Genomic DNA, 17,740 nt, shown 5'->3' on the forward strand with positions numbered 1-17,740 from the left:
CATTGTGAAGTAACACAACTCTTCCAGCATTTCATCTTTTTACAGCGAGATAAACGGTTACGCTGCATGTTGAGAGGTTAGCGTCGCCATCTTGTCTTCTTCCTCCCGTTGAATAAGAACATTCAGACGTCCAGAGAATCCCTAGACAAGTGAACGCATCGTGAATGTTATTCTGGCGTAATGATCCCGCCTGTGAACAGGACACATTTCCAGCTCAGGTATTAATGTTCATGTTGAATTCTCCCGCAGACTCTCAGATCCCCTCAGGGCCGCCGACACCCACACACACATGAAAAAAACCCCATCACAGATATTTCAGACCTCCTCTGACGTCAAACTGATCATGACTAACAGCTCGCCGTCTCCGAGCCGAGCGCTCACCTGAGGGGGAAACGCACCCGAATAATATTGTGTTTGCACCGAGATATACTTTGTACACAGAGAAAGTACACACACGCTTGTCTCATAGCAGCAGCTGCTGGTCTGTTGTGTCATTTAGAGTCGAATCCTGGAGAGGAGATTCACTCTGATCGTTTCTCTGCAGCTTAACAGCGATTCTTGTCTCATCAACAGAGGAGATCTCCATCAGCATCTCTGTCTCCAACTGTCAGATCCAGGAGAACGTGGTGAGGAAACACACACACACACACACACACACACACACACACACACACACACACACACAAAGGTGGAGCGGTGTTTGTGTGCAGGTGCACATCAAATACACATCTGTGGGCAACACCGCAGGATATAAATACTTCATATAAATAAACACTTATCATTCAAAATGCTAAAAGTACAAAAGTACAGCAGCAAAATGAACTAATCAAAAAGGTAAAAGTACTCATAATAATGAGTGGCTATTTCAAAGATGAACTATCATTATTATTAATGTATTAATACTTAAACTTCAAGTACTTTTGGGACTTTAATCCATAACAAGTCATCTTATTTTACAGAAAGATTTTACATGTTTTTATGAAATATCTCAATAAGAAAATGTACTGAAGCTCTTGAACTTCTTTTTGAACTCTTGTGAAGTAAAAGATCTTTTACATTTTATGTAGAGGGATAGTTCAGCTCTTTAGAAGTGAAGTCAGCAGCAAAAGTATTTTAGACACCTAAGAAAATGAATATCAGTTTAAGTGTCGTGTAAAACATTAATATTTTGGGCGCCAGCTGACGGGGAACTCCACCGTGTCTGTTTTTCTCTGAGAGGTTGTTCGTCTCAAAGTGACGATCAGAGGCGGCAGACTGCTTTCAGAAAAACATTTTACATCGTTTTTAGTTTCCCGCTCCGCTTCAGCTTTCATCAACTTTCTGTCAGGAGATGAAGATGAAGACGAAGACGAGCGTCTCAGACTTCCTCCTCCTATGAACCACATCCTGTGTGCGTCTCCTCCTCCTCCTCCTCCTCGGTGCTTCCTCATTCACTTGCTCTCCTGAGCGTCAACATCACCGAGACTTTCTGTTTTATTTCTCCGCGCGAGGCAGAAAAATTGTCTGCAAACTGTATTCATGCGGAGGTAAAACCTGAGAGAACACGGCGTCCCGATTCCCGCCCGCAGACGCCCCGCGCTCACCTTTTTTTTCTCCCCCGTCCGTCTCCAAGGTGAGCGGCGTCTTGGAGCACCTTCACATGGAGATTACTGTGATTACTCACTCAGCCGAAGCCGTTTCCATGGCCACGGCGGAGGGTAATTAGGCAGCGAGGCTTCTGGGAGAGGGGGGGGGGGGGGGGTGAGGAGGGGGGATGAAGAGGAGGGGGGATGAAGAGGAGGGAGGAGGGGGGGGGGGTATAATATTGTATTTCTGTCCTCTTGGCTTGGAGGTGTGATATTAGGCTGTCAGCTGACGGGGGAGAAACCAGGAGACGTGATTGCAGACAAGGAGAAAATATTTAGCGGTTTTGGTGTCAGAGCGGCGACGGAGCGGCGACGCTCGGCGGGCTCGCCCTCACGCGGGGGAGGAGGGGGGGGGGGGGGAGGAGGGGAGGAAGAGGGGAGGAGGCGGAGGGGGGGGGAGAACTCCACCAGGTGATGAAGTGATGCGATTTTTGAGGTTTTATTTGTTTTTTTGCATTTCGCTGTTGAACCCACGGTGCCTCGCCCTCCTCCTCCTCTTCCTCCTCCTCCTCTTCTTCCTCCTTCTCCTCTTCCTCCTCCTCTTCCTTGTTCTCCTCCTCCTCTTCCTCCTTCTCTTCTTCCTCCTTCTCCTCCTCCTCTTCCTTGTTCTCCTTTTCCTCCTCCTCCTCTTCCTCTTCCTCCTCCTCTTCCTCTTCTTCTTCCTCCTTCTCCTCCTCTTTTTCCTTGTTCTCCTCCTCCTCTTCCTCTTCCTCCTTCTCCCTCCTCCTCCTCTTCCTTGTTCTCCTCCTCCTCCTCTTCCTCCTTCTCTTCTTCCTCCTTCTCCTCCTCTTCCTTGTTCTCTTCCTCTTCCTTCTCCTCCTTCTCCTCCTCATCCTCCTCCTCCTCTTCCTTGTTCTCCTCCTCCTCGTCTTCCTCCCCCTCCTCCTCTTCCTCCTCTTCATCCTCCTCCTCCTCGTCTTCCTCCTCCTCTTCCTCTTCCTCCTCCTCCTCCTCCTCCTCCTTTTCGGCGGTGCTCAACTTCACGACTTTCACAACTTTTTAAAAGCTCGTCTTTCTGCTGAATCCAGACACATTTTATACTCTTTAAAGATGTTTTATGTGAAAATAAAAACGGATTCATTTTGTATTTGTATATAACACCTTTATGGAGGTGAGTGCAGCTCAAAGTCTTTACTTCCTTTACTTCCTTTCCTTTCCTTCCTTTCCTCTTCATTTCCTTTCCTCTTTACTTCCTTTTCTCTTGACTTCCTTTTGTCGTTGCTTCCTTTCCTCTTGGCTTCCTTTGCTTCCTTTCCTCTTCATTTCCTTTCCTGTTTACTTTCTTTCCTCTTCACTTCCTTTCCTCTTCACTTCCTCTGCTTCCTTTCCTCTTTGCTTCCTTTCCTCTTTCCTAACTAAACGTCCTCTCATCGTGTCCTGGTGTGTTTCAGGACATCAACTCGGTGTATCAGATCTTTCCAGACGAGGTTCTGGGCTCAGGACAGTTTGGCATCGTGTACGGAGGTAAAACCTTTCAAAATAAACTAAAAGCATTTTAACCTGAAGAGGCTTTACAAAATAAAAGAAAAAAAGTCATAAAGTTTGTTAATTTAAAAAATATATATGTTTGGGGAAAAAGTCTGAGTTTATTTTCTCTCAATCTTAGATTTCTCATCTTTTTTCCAAATATTCAGAAACTTTATATATATATATATATATATATATATATATATATATATATATATATATATATATATATATATATATATATATATATATATATATATATACACACACAAACATTTTTTGTTCACATTTTTGTATTTAAATCTCTTAAAAGATAAATAGAAAAATTACAAAAAATACAAAAAAAAATAAATAATCAATGCTTGCTGCTCGCTGTTCAGCTCAAACCTCTAGTTAGTGTCTGAAAGACGATGAATAATAATAATAATAATAATAATAATAATATTAATAATAATATTAATAATAATAATAATATTAATAATAATAATAATAATAATAATAATAATAATAATAATAATAACATAGATGTGTGTGTTGTGCTGCAGGTAAACACAGGAAGTCCGGCCGAGACGTCGCCATCAAGATCATCGACAAACTCCGTTTCCCCACCAAACAGGAGAGTCAGCTGCGCAACGAGGTGGCCATCCTGCAGGTACACACACACACACACACACACACACACACACACACACACAGCAGAGCCTGTTGGCGGTGAGTGAGACTTCCTGTCGTGAACGACTTCATTACCGTGGCAACACCGTAGGGGTGTGACATCCTGTAATGTTGCAGCGCTGCTCAACCTGCAGAAGCTGCTGCGCACACACACACACACACACACACACACACACACACACACACACACACACACACACACACACACACACACACACACACACACACACACACACCTGCAAGGAAAACACTGTCTGCTCTCTTTCTGCTTCTTCGGCTCAACGTTTACTTCAGTGAGGACTTCAACACGAGGGTCACGTTGTCGTCACTGTGCAGTGACGCACAATGAAATGCAGGTGTAGCTCATTCATAACACGACAAACACACGACAAACTAAACTAGAACAGAAGTTCATCTTTGGAGTTTGAGGCGGAATGCAAAAACTATTCTCCTGGTCGACAAAATGGCCGACATCGAACACTGAAACTGTGAAACGTGAGGAATTAAACACACATTGTGCGCCAACGTTGTGACTGTTTGATCCTGGACGCCACAATGTATCGCCACGAGGAGCATGCTGGGTAGTGGAGTAGCCTCAGGTGCTAGCTGCGCTAGCTTATCTTCCCAAAACTAAGAAATTAAAGAAATTAAGCTAAATTTATGGACGCTACCGGCATCACATGATCATGTATGTGTGCATACATGCCTCCTTCCTCCTCTTCCCCTTCTCCTCATTCTCCTCCAGGAGCATGCTGGGTAGTGGAGTAGCCTCAGGTGTTAGCTGGGTTAGCTTAGCTTCCTATAACTTTGTGTGTCAGAAAACAGCAAAAGAAATAAAGCTAAATTTATAGCAGCTAGCGGCCGCAGCATGAACATGTATGTGCACTGCTCATTTTGTCTTCCTCCTCCTGCTCTTCCTCTTCCTCCTCCTCCTCCTCCAGAGCTTGCACCACCCGGGCGTGGTCAACCTGGACTGCATGTTCGAGACCCCGGAGCGTGTGTTCGTGGTGATGGAGAAGCTCCACGGTGACATGCTGGAGATGATCCTGTCCAGCGAGAAGGGCCGACTCCCCGAGAGGATCACCAAGTTCATGGTCACGCAGGTAACGCCGTCTCCACCTGCTCGTCAGCTTCGAGTGGAATTCACCTCCCGGGCTGTGAGCCGTGGCGGCGATGCGCCTGCAGCTGTGTGCCGTCTGACAAAAAGCAATTCAATAGTTTATTTTGTCTGAAAAGCTCCTGCGAGGACTTGAATGGGATCCGGACCAATGAGAGAAGCCCCTCAGCATCATGTGACGTCCGCGGTCTTCAGTCTATCTGCTCACATTCCTGCTCCCCTGCAGATCTGAGCGACACCGTGACCTTTTCCCTCTATAGCGCCTCCTTCAGCTTTTATGCTCCTGATTGTCTCTTGTAGAGTTCTCAACCCGCTGAACCCCACAGGGGGCGTTGGGGCGTTTTTTTTTCCTGTCACTCTTTATTTTTTATCGCTGTGGTCTTGATTTTTATTTAAATATAAAAGTAGAAGCAACAAGAACATGTTTCTACTGCCGAGTGACACAGTTATAAGACCATGAATCACTCAAACCAATAGAAATGTGACATTTCTTTGATATTGGAATCAAGTGTGTGTGTGTGTGTGTGTGTGTGTGTGTGTGTGTGTGTGTGTGTGTGTGTGTGTGTGTGTGTGTGTGTGTCAGATCCTGGTGGCTCTGCGTCACCTCCACTTCAAGAACATCGTCCACTGTGACCTGAAACCTGAAAACGTGCTGCTGGCGTCTGCAGACGCATTCCCACAGGTACTGAGTGTGTGTGTGTGTGTGTGTGTGTGTGTGTGTGTGTGTGTGTGTGTGTGTGTGTGTGTGTGTGTGTGTGGATTATATTAACTAAATCTTTTGAGTTTTCTACGTAAGTTTCAATATATTTATTGTGGTAATCACAAAATATCATAAGGAAATCATGGAAAAGTGTGTGTGTATGTTTTCCTTTAAACACACACAAACTACACAATTTATCAGTGTAATATTTTTTTGAGAAATACATGTTTTTAATCATAAGAAAAAAGTCTCACTTTTAGATATTATGAACGTGAATCAGATTAAATGCTTTGAAGCCAAAACAATGGAGGAAAAAAAAGTCTTCCCTTATTAAGAAATGAAGTCTGGAATATTTGGCTCAGGATTGAATTGTTTTACATGAAGTGATGCATGCTGGGATACGATTCAAACCCCTGTTCGAGTCTAAAAGACCGAAGGATCCGAGATGTGGAGTTAAAAGACTCGTCTTCCTGTAACGAGCGGAAACTGACGAGTAACTTTTCATGAGAACCGTCGACTCTCTGCTTCCAACGCCCGGCGCCGGCGGTCCGATCCCGCCTCTTGAGCTTGAGTAGTTGTGTGTCGTCGTGTCCCGTGAAAGGTTGTGGTGTCACAGCCCCTCCCTGCCTCCGTCCCCGTGTTTCAGGTGAAGCTCTGCGACTTCGGCTTCGCTCGCATCATCGGCGAGAAGTCGTTCCGGCGCTCGGTGGTCGGCACGCCGGCGTACCTGGCGCCCGAGGTGCTGAGGAACAAAGGATACAACCGCTCTCTGGACATGTGGTCGGTGGGCGTCATCATCTACGTCAGGTAGGGAGGGGGCTCACCTGGCGGAGGACGTCAGGCTCAGACTGGAGGCTGCTGGGAAAGTCATGGAAGTTAAAAACGGTTATTTCCAGGCCTGGAAAAGTCCTTAAAAAATGAAATAGTCAAAGTTGTGTAAAAGTGGTGTAAACGTGTTGTATTCATGTGTTCATGGCGTTCATTTAGTTTAAATAATGAATCTGCTTTTAAAAGAAAGAGTTTCAAAATATCAGCAGCATACATACAGGCATCTATATAAATGTTTATTCTTTTAATCAAACTATTGTCTCTCATTCATTTGAGTCATTTAAGGTTTACTGTATGCTTTGAATCCTCATTGTTAGTTTAAATACTACATTTTATCACTTTGTACTGTTTACACACACATTTGAAGAATCAAAAAAAATTCCAAAAAAAAAAAATTCTCCTTGGAGATTAATAAAGTACTTTTCATTTCACACAATGTTTGCTCAACGACATTTGTTTCAAAATCATGGAAATTTGGTTTAAAGTCCCAAAAACGTCATGGAAATTTGGTGGAAATCATGGGAAATTGGTTTAAAGTCATGGAAATTTGGTGAAAAGTCATAAAAACGTCATGGAAATTTGATAAAGTCATGGAAATTGGTTTAAAGTCATGAAAACGTCAAGAAAATTTGGTGAAAATCATGGAAGTCCATTGGTCAAAATATGCATGAACCTTGTGTTCATCAACATTCTTGTCTTGTTGTTCTCTTCATTTTCTTCTTGGTCCTCAGCAAAAGTCGTTCAGCAAACACTACAACAGAAAACACACGAGCAAACTCTAATATCTCAGATGAAATCGTCTCGATTGCATCATAACTATGAACTGATTTAATATGATTTCAGTCTCAGCGGCACGTTCCCTTTCAATGAAGACGAAGATATCAACGATCAGATCCAGAACGCTGCCTTCATGTACCCTCCTCACCCCTGGAAGAAAGTGTCCCAGGAAGGTACGCAACACAACCGACGCGCATCACATCTTTAGATTTTATTTAGCTGAAATGTTCCTGACAAAGTCAAAAGGCCTTCATGTTAAAATCACACGTATGTGGTTCCTTCACGCATTTAAAACCTAAAACGTGTCGGTGCCAACCCGAACGAAAGAGGAAGGTTAAGAGAGTTTAACATCTGGCAAACTAGCGTGAATGTTTCTGTGAAACATACACCAGCACGTCCTGCACCAGCAAATATAAATAGCCACAACCTCCCCCGTAAAAAAACCAGGATCAAAGATGGCCGCTTCGCTTCACCTCTCCGTGTGTGACTCAGCGGTTGTTTCGTTGCGAGGGTATTATTCCTGGGCGCTGCTGCAGCGTAGCGTCTCCCCGACACTCGGACTCGGTCTCTGTGACTCACGTCGTTGTCGTCATTGTCTCTAAAAGCGTCCGCGGTCGTCCTCTCGGCTCAGAGACGGATTTAAAAGCCGGCCTGACTCACGGCGCCGCTCGGCCCGGATGCCCGAAGGGGCTCTGAAGAGCTCGTCTTCGCCTCCTCATGCCGGCACGCCGGCTCCGAAATAAACCTCCAACGGAGTCATTTCATCTGTCGGGAGGATTGAATGTCAAAGAGGAGAGAAACTCTTAGCGCTTCAACTAAATGTGCATTTCTTCCTCCTCTAAAGATCACTTCAAGGGAAGACACTTTAAATGGTTGTTACTCATGCGCTCGTCTGCCCACAAACACGATTCAACTTTTATAATTGAGACGCTCCGATGGAGAAATTGTATTGTTATGTTAAGCATGAACTGAATATTATGCAACTTCACAAACAAAGATGTCGCACGACGCGGTTTAAGAGCCAGTCAATGCTTTTAATTGTATCTATTAACACTTCAAATGGTGTGCCGAGGAGAAGAAGATAGAAGTTAGTTTCATCAGTCAAATGTCTCAGGAGACTTTTATCTGGAAGAACGTCTCTTCACTAATAGATGTTAGTTAGTAAAATACACGAAGAACAAAAGAAAGTTTACTGGTTTAACCAGACTGACGTCTGAAAGGAAGTATGCAGCATAGACTTCTATACAACCAGAGGAGTCGCCCCCTGGTGGTCAGGAGAGAGAATGCAGCTTTAACACATGAAGCATAGACTTCTATACAACCAGAGGAGTCGCCCCCTGGTGGTCAGGAGAGAGAATGCAGCTTTAACACATGAAGCATAGACTTCTATACAACCAGAGGAGTCGCCCCCTGGTGGTCAGGAGAGAGAGAGAATGCAGCTTTAACACATGAAGCATAGACTTCTATACAACCAGAGGAGTCGCCCCCTGGTGGTCAGGAGAGAGAATGCAGCTTTAACACATGAAGCATAGACTTCTATACAACCAGAGGAGTCGCCCCCTGGTGGTCAGGAGAGAGAATGCAGCTTTAACACATGAAGCATAGACTTCTATACAACCAGAGGAGTCGCCCCCTGGTGGTCAGGAGAGAGAATGCAGCTTTAACACATGAAGCATAGACTTCTATACAACCAGAGGAGTCGCCCCCTGGTGGTCAGGAGAGAGAATGCAGCTTTAACACATGAAGCATAGACTTCTATACAACCAGAGGAGTCGCCCCCTGGTGGTCAGGAGAGAGGTTGTCGCCTAGTTTGTTTGATTAATTCATTTGTTTTGGTGTCTGATACTGTTTCCATCTCTTTTAGAACAGTTAAGTTCTTGTGCAACGTTCAATCACACTCTGCTTGAACAAAAACTGTCGAGAATAATTTCCTGACAGATTGAGATAAAACCTTCAGTAATTTACACTATTTGTAAATCTGGTGGCGAGCTGCTGATATGTTTCTCAGAGCTGCTGTTGGATGGCCGGACATCGCCATCCTTCGGCCTCGCTGCCGGAAGAAAAACAAAAGCGCGGCTTAACGGTCGAGTTCATGTGACTCCGCTGGAAAAGAGGAGCGAAGGAGGGGTGGACAAAAAAAAACAAAAAACAAAAACGTTGAGAGGGTTTGAAGCCTTGAAAAGCAGAGCTTTTGAGAGCGCAGGCAGTTCCTGGAAAGAGAGTGAGACGGACAGATTCGGAGGGTATTCATGTGCTGCTCCATTCATGTGCATAATGCCAAGCGATGGAGGGCCCCTTAGACCTGAGGGGCCCCGGGGTCCTCGAGCTGTTCAGACCGCTGACCCTTGAAGAAATGTTAACATCATGTTAGCTTTGCTCATTAGCCCCGACTGGCCCCTCACAATGGGGGGGCACCCGGCTCTACATCCTCCTCCTCTTCCTCCTCCTCCTCTTCTTCTTCATCCCTCCCTCTGTTGGTCACTCCGCTTTTCCTTATTCATAGCTGCTTTTTTTTTCTTCCCTTTCTTTTCCCCCCATGCAGCGATCGACCTGATCAACAACCTGCTGCAGGTGAAGATGAGGAAGAGATACAGCGTGGACAAGACGCTCAGCCACCCCTGGTTACAGGTAACACGCATGATGATGCATCAGGTCCTGGATTGTATGTTCAAGACTGCACGAGGAAGATCAGGCTAAATAAAGACATGAGCTAGTGCTAACTATAAACATGAGCTAGTCCTAACTATAAACATGAGCTAGTCCTAACTATAAACATGAGCTAGTGCTAACTATAAACATAAGCTAGTCCTAACTATAAATATGAGCTAGTGCTAACTATAAACATGAGCTAGTCCTAACTATAAACATGAGCTAGTCCTAACTATAAACATGAGCTAGTGCTAACTAGAAACATGAGCTAGTCCTAACTATAAACATGAGCTAGTGCTAACTATAAACATGAGCCAATGCTAACTATAAACACGAGCCAGTCCTAATTAGAAACCTTAGCTAGTCCTAACTAGAAACCTTAGCTAGTCCTAACTAGAAACCTTAGCTAGTCCTAACTAGAAACATGAGCTAGTCCTAACTAGAAACATGAGCTAGTGCTAACTGTAAACATGAGCTAGTCCTAACTAGAAACCTTAGCTAGTCCTAACTATAAACATAAGCTAGTCCTAACTAGAACATGAGCTAGTCCTAACTAGAAACATAAGCTAGTCCTAACTAGAAACATGAGCTAGTCCTAACTAGAAACATGAGCTAGTGCTAACTGTAAACATGAGCTAGTCCTAACTAGAAACCTTAGCTAGTCCTAACTATAAACATAAGCTAGTGCTAACTAGAACATGAGCTAGTCCTTAATATAATATGTATATTATATTAAATTATATTAAATGTATTGGCAGGAGGAAAATTAAAAGAAACAGAAGAAAACGGCACAAATGAAATAAATAAGAAAGAATGAGTTTGAGTGTTACAACAGTTGTGGGACCCGCGTGTTTTAGGGTGCGTTTGCTTTCTCCACCAGGACTACCAGATGTGGCTGGACCTGAGGAACCTGGAGTCCCGGATGAACGAGCGCTACATCACCCACGAGAGCGACGACCTGCGCTGGCACCACCACGCCCAGCTCAGCGGGCTGGACTACCCCCTGCACCTCAGCAACGGCCCGCGCGGCGAGGGCGGCCTGCCGGTGGAGCGATACCAGGAGCTGGACGAGGAGCTGGAGACCCTCAGCGAGAGGGTCAGTGAACTCTGAGGACCGGGGCTCCGGCACGGGACCAGAACCAGCCAACTGACGCTAAATCAAGGAAAAGCACAAGTTAAAACAAATGATGAGACGTTTTAAAGACACTTTGAAACGAGCAAACTTAAATATTTGAAGACTAATTTAAATGTTCTTCATTCACTGAAAGAAAACCACTGAACTAAAGATGTGGCGACTCATTCCTGTGAGTATTATGGAAGCACATTGCATTCACTACAAGGAGCTCACTTTGCTTTGCTCTTCGTCTCACTATCACCAGATGATCTCCACAAGTTCTCTTTAGCGGAAAGCCTAAAATTGTCTTTAATAATAATTGAATTTCCCAATAATTATATTTTTTAAATATATCCTTGTTGCATAACAACAAAGTTATGAATGAATTTAGATCCCTAGATATTTTTACAATTTTTTTTTTCTATTATTTTAGCTCCTCATTAAAAAAAATCATCGTTTTGTGATGATTTCTCAACTATCTTATCTTTGTATTATGTTAGCATGTGGTCAGGGTCTATAATTAATATGTGAATATAAGATCATCTGAAGGTAAAAATCTATTCATGTTGATCGTTAGAAATGAAGACATGGACCATGTTGACCCTGTTTGACATCATACTTTGAGATTACAAAGATTAAAATAATAGAGATCTATATATTTAAAAATTGCAACATACATAACTAGAAGATCTTTAGCTTGTAATAACAAAACAAGGAACTTCTAGATTTATCTTTAGGACAAGTAAAGACAAATTAGTTATTAAATGTCATCATTCATATTTTTTTCTTTGGTGAATGCAAAGCACTTCCATAGTTTTCAGCCGTGACACATTTATCCCAAAAAATAAAAACAGCACTTCTCGTTTCAGACAATCAGAAAAAGACGCTGAGAAGAAGCTTTCATTTACGTTAAAAACAAGAAAACCTGTTTGAGTTTGTGCGCTCGTGACATCATCGATGATCAGGAGTTGAGTTACAGAAACAAGCAGCGGCTTCAAAACAAAAGTACGTCATGAACATGAAGGCCGACCAAGACACGCCCTTTGTTTTATAATCTTTTAACAATATTCTATGGTTGAATTCTGTTGAGTGAAACTCTCTCTGCGCTGTATATTTACACAGCTTCCTTCTACATTTCACCATCAGGCTCGTTGTTTGTTGTTTGTTGTTTGTCGGGTCGTAGATTCTAAGTCCCACAAACCTCCTCAGATAAAAGATCAATGAGTCAATCAGACGAACATTCAACTACGAACTAGAGGATCATCCCACTCGTCAATGTCTAAATGCTTCATCAATTAGCTCATTTATACATTAATCCAAAGTAAACGATCATTGTGAGTTCTGCTTTAAAACACAAAAAACAAAGAAAAGCATCATCAGTTCAGTTTCAGCTCTGACGAAACCTTTTTCCTGTGCGTGTTATGTAATTGTATAAAGATATAAATGTCATCTTGTTGTAGGATTGAAGCTCTATGAAGGACAATCAACAAATATAGTTCCTTCAATGAAATGTTGGGGTTTCATCCCAAAAAAAAGATCCAAAGTAATCAAAAACAAACTCGCTGCATCTGCGAAAAATCATTGAATACGCTGACGATGCAGTACTTTATGTTTCAGATACAACAAAAACTGTGGCAACAAATACCAAAAAATACCTGCAAGACATATTTATTTTTGTTTTTCAGTATTTTTCTGAGTATATTTGTCCGAACACTGTTTCAACACTTTACCGACACTGACGAAAATGTTTAGATGTTTCCTTTTTAATCTTTGTGAGGTTTTATTTTCATGTAATTCTGTCAGACAGTAGCAGAGCTACAACCATGCTACACAACAAAATATCAGTCGCACAATCTGAAGTCTTTCTTCTTCAAGGAAAACTGTTACGAACATCGGTTTATAAACAACAACAAAGGGAACAATGTATATTTTCTAGATGTTGCGTCGTGAATGCTGCACAGCGTCTTCTGCTGAATTCATGTCTTTAGTTTCTAAACACATCTGCTGCCCAAATACACAGCTGTTGTCTTTGTGTGGAGACAACTTCAACTCCTGATCTCAGCAAAAGCTCCTCAGAAGCCGACTCCTAGTTTTTTTTCTGTGTTTGTGTTAAACTTCAGCTGAAAGGTTGATTACAGGCTCCTCAGATGAGAATATTAAACAGTAAACTTGAGCTGCAACGATTATTTGATTAATCGATTTGCCGGTCGAACAAAACAATAACTGCCAACTCTTTTGATATTCTATTAATTCTGATCATTTTTTATGCAAAATTATAAGAATATCTACGATCTTGACTGACAAAATATCTTTAAAAGCTTCACCTTGTCCTTGAGAAACTTGGAGCACATTGTTTTTACCAAACCAAATATTCAATCAATCTAAAAATGAATTGACAGATTAATTGATAATGATAATAATCATAAGTTTCATCCCTGCTGCTAACTCTCTTTTTTTACACTAATGTTGGTCAGACAGCAACATATTTTAAACTTGCTTTGTTTCTGATGACTCAGCTTTGTTTCACATTTTACAGCAGACAGGGAAGAAAATATACGATCATTTAGAAGAAAACCATGAACTTCCTCAGTTTGAATGTAAACGTAGAAGATTAGTTGAGTAAGAACTGGATGACTCGGCAGTAAAACTTGCCATCTGGCTCGCTGCGTTTCTGGCTTTCATGCAGTAAAAACTGAGAACATTTGAAAGGATTTTTTTTAATATCTGCACTTCATTAAAAAGGACTTCAAACCTTTTTTTGCAAATCACTTGATACTTTGGCACTTGAGCATTAAAAAAAAGACTTTTTTTTTCCGCGTTCCTCCTACAAGCTTTCTCTCCTCCAGCAGAGCGCTCTGTGGGCGGCGGTAACGATCACCGCAAATTAATTTGAAAAGTTTACAGTTTATTGGCCTTTGTGCCGCTCTGTGGACAGCGACGGTTCAGGACCGGCCTCCCCCCGCCGGGCGCTACGAGACGTCTGTTTACCGATAAGCAAGGCAGGGTTGAGTTGTCGCGTCCTGAACTCCCTCCCATCCGGAGACAAAGGAGAACAGCGTGCATCATGGTTATTATGTTGTTATTGGACCGCCATAGATCTGAAAAACAAGGGCTGTTTCTCTGGAGCCTTCTCGGCCTTGTCTTCTTCGTGCCTCTCTCTCTCTCTCTCTCACTCTCTCTCTCTCTCTCTCTCGCTCTCTCTCGCTCGCTGATCAGTGCTTCTGTCGTCAGCTTCACCTGGAACAGGAACGTCACCTGTCTCATGTGTTTTCTCTGTGAAGAGGTGACTTAACAAGCGTTTGTTAAAAAATATGTCTTTTGTAATTGTGCGTACAGACGGTGCAGTGTGTGTGTGTGTGTGTGTGTGTGTGTGTGTGTGTGTTACCTGTAAAGAAGCTGGAGGTGACTGAGCTCATCCATTCAGCTAGAATCTGCTCCTATATTGTGTACATGAAGTACTATTAAAAGTACTATTAAAGGGCGAGCAGGTTCAGTAGGTTTCATGTTCTCAGAGACAATGAGCCTCCTTTTCACCACGTCAGAGTTCTTGGGGGTTCAAAGCCCGCAAGTTCAACTCTAGAGTCTTAACTCGGCCCTGCGGCCACAGTCTGCTACTCCAGGTGTGTACAGGAAGTACTGCTAAAAGGTCACCAGGTAACAGTAGTTGTCGTGAGAAAATGAGCCCTTTTTTTTCGAAACACAGCACGACAAATCAGAGTTCTTGGGGCTTCAAACTTTGCAAAGTTGAGCTGTGAAGTCTGAGCTCCAGACTCACATCGCCAGTGAGACGTGATCAGCTGATGCAGCTCATTGCAATGTGTGTTCAAAACATACTTCATCAAATACTATACACTACTCTGCGGTTGCTTGATGTCATACATACTGTATATATTTATAATGTGGCGAGATCTGTAACTACAAGGAGCCTCCTTTTAATAAAGGAGGCAAAGCTGCACAAAGAATATTATATTTCAGCTAATTAAATGTACAAACGTTATATTTCATGTTTAAATACGAGAGACGTCATTGTGGACGACTACAGGGCGCAACAAAAGACAGGAAGTCACTACTCCTGGCCAAGAAATAGTCCCCACAATCATTGAACAAAGCCATGCTAGCTGTTTCCCCCTGCTTTAAGTCTTTATGCTAAGCTAAGCTAACTAATGTCCCGGCTCCAACTGCCTATTTAAAAGACGGACGGAGAGCTGTACGGATCATTTCATCTGATCCTCAGCTGGAAGTTTATTAACGTGAGTCCACGTTTACAAGTATAATCACAAGTATTCCTCTAGAAAATGTACTTCTACTTGAGTAGATTTATGTTTCCTTTTTATAACTCAAGACAATCTATTCAATTCCACCCACAGTGTAGTCGAGATTTATTTTTTTCACGTTTTATTTTGACTAAAGCTTTGACTGCTGACTGTGTGAAAGGTCACAGGTTTGATGCTGTGAGTGTCCTATGAAACACACTCTGTGTGTGTGTGTGTGTGTGTGTGTGTGTGTGTGTGTGTGTGTGTGTGTGTGTGTGTGTGTGTGTGTGTGTGTGTGTGTGTGTGTGTGTGTTGTAAACACGTCGCTGTGCGTTTCAGCTCAGTGTTTGTCCTCTGAATGTAAAGTTTCGCTGGTCGTGGATCGGCTCTCTGCTGTGGCTTCACTCGTCTGAACCTGCCTGAAGTGCTCACCAGGTGTTTGCTACCTGCAGGAACTTTGAAGATGTATTTTTTTCTGGATCATGTTTAAATAAAGATATTTTAAAATCAACCTGCAGATGTTGGTCAATTTTTGGATGTACAAAGATAACATTCATTTTAATAAATGTTCCTTTCTCTACGGTCATTAGTTTTAGTATTGTGAGTCTTAAAGCTGCATTCTCTCTCCTGACCACCAGGGGGCGACTCCTCTGGTTGTATAGAAGTCTATGCTTCATGTCTTAAAGCTGCATTCTCTCTCCTGACCACCAGGGGGCGACTCCTCTGGTTGTATAGAAGTCTATGCTTCATGTGTTAAAGCTGCATTCTCTCTCCTGACCACTAGGGGGCGACTCCTCTGGTTGTATAGAAGTCTATGCTTCATGTGTTAAAGCTCTCTCTCCTGACCACCAGGGGGCGACTCCTCTGGTTGTATAGAAGTCTATGCTTCATGTGTTAAAGCTGCATTCTCTCTCCTGACCACCAGGGGGCGACTCCTCTGGTTGTATAGAAGTCTATGCTTCATGTGTTAAAGCTGCATTCTCTCTCCTGACCACCAGGGGGCGACTCCTCTGGTTGTATAGAAGTCTATGCTTCATGTGTTAAAGCTGCATTCTCTCTCCTGACCACCAGGGGGCGACTCCTCTGGTTGTATAGAAGTCTCTGCTTCATGTGTTAAAGCCATATTCTCTTTGCTTTTTCCACTGTTAGCCACTGTTAGCTGCTAGCCGCCGGCCTGCTGTCGACATCTTTTAGATCCGTTCTGCGATCTCGCTCCTTCAGACTCGGCTTCTGGTTTTTTCGGTTCTGCGCCTGCAGAGGGAACAAGGAGCTGAGCGACAGCTCGTGTACTGATCCACCTCCACGGACGCAGAGACGCATCTGCTGCACTCACACACGTGAATATTAAATTAGATCATCTCGGATCAAATATTTACCTTCTTCTCCCTCCACCGTGTTACCGCGGCTAGAACTTATGCTTCAAATATTATTTACAATCAACTGTAACAGGAAAGAGATTTAAAACATAAGTCTTACATGTTTTCTTTATGTTCTGGGACTCAAAGCTCGTAGAAAACTGTGTTTTTGACGTGTACTTTTACTACAATTGAACTAAAATCAGATTTCTTTGGTCCTGGCTTTTTGATTGATTTGTTACGAATTTTGTCATTGTACTTTTTCAAGAGTTGTGGTTTCAAAGGTACTCTAAATACTACTAGTATGTAGTACAAGAGCAATGTAAATACTACATGAATACTTCTAATCTACTACTATGACTAATGTTATTAGTACTATAACTACTTCTACTGCATCTGTAACTCTTTGTACCATACATATACTACTAGAATAGTACTACAAGATCAATACATTATTACTTCTTCTTTTCTACTACTACTACTACTACTACTACTACTACTACTACTACTACTACTACTAGTAGTAGTAGTAGTAGTTGTAGTATAACAATTGCAACTCTAACTACTATAAGGTGATACAACTACTTTTACTTCTATTAATGAGTACTGCAGTGCTCAAAATACTATAAAACCTCTCCTGCTGCTAATAGTAATACTACAACTAGAAAGGATTACTTCTCTTACAGTACTACTATCGACCTTGATGCTTGAAGTACTACATGTACTACTACTAGGATTACAATAGCATAACCACGGTTCCTACTCCTCACACCTGCTGATAGTAAAATACTACTACTTATACTATCAGTGGAGAGCATTACTACCTTACACCAGTACTCTTGTACTACTATAGTACATCTATCTAGTATCATTACAACTATTGTCATGTATTAATATTTCTGTTGATATCCATGTAACTGTGAATAATACTGTTACCTGTACTATGAGTACTACTAACATCATTACTTATGAAAACTTCATTATTTCATTTTTGTTGTTGTTTATTTTTACAATTAAATAATTATTGTTCAAACGATAATTTTTATATTTTTTTTTGTAAAACCACTTTTTTAAATGTATTTATGGAGCATAAAAGTGAACAAAATCAAAACATAAACAATATAAATAAAACGTTTTTAAAGGTTCTATAATTTGCAACAAAGTATTTTTATTCCTTCAACTT

The 17,740-nt window shown here is 42.2% G+C and overlaps 1 protein-coding gene across 1 annotated transcript in view; it reads left to right on the plus strand.

The window, feature by feature from the left end:
• The window catches only part of prkd1 (protein kinase D1), a 37,453-nt gene extending 22,583 nt beyond the window's left edge, over positions 1–14,870 (plus strand). Inside the window, exons 13-21 of the mRNA XM_068600239.1 lie at positions 574–626; positions 3,017–3,089; positions 3,638–3,744; positions 4,706–4,867; positions 5,465–5,563; positions 6,228–6,388; positions 7,253–7,359; positions 9,729–9,814; positions 10,716–14,870. Coding sequence (XP_068456340.1) covers positions 574–626; positions 3,017–3,089; positions 3,638–3,744; positions 4,706–4,867; positions 5,465–5,563; positions 6,228–6,388; positions 7,253–7,359; positions 9,729–9,814; positions 10,716–10,946 — 1,079 coding nt within the window. The 3' untranslated portion in view covers positions 10,947–14,870. The remainder of the gene's footprint in view (positions 1–573; positions 627–3,016; positions 3,090–3,637; positions 3,745–4,705; positions 4,868–5,464; positions 5,564–6,227; positions 6,389–7,252; positions 7,360–9,728; positions 9,815–10,715) is intronic.
• Positions 14,871–17,740: the final 2,870 nt, after the last annotated feature.

Source organism: Clinocottus analis, unplaced genomic scaffold (assembly GCF_023055335.1).
Source record: "Clinocottus analis isolate CAN_PGR_092001 unplaced genomic scaffold, fCliAna1.0.p SCAF_5, whole genome shotgun sequence".
Taxonomy (NCBI): Eukaryota; Metazoa; Chordata; class Actinopteri; order Perciformes; family Cottidae; genus Clinocottus; species Clinocottus analis.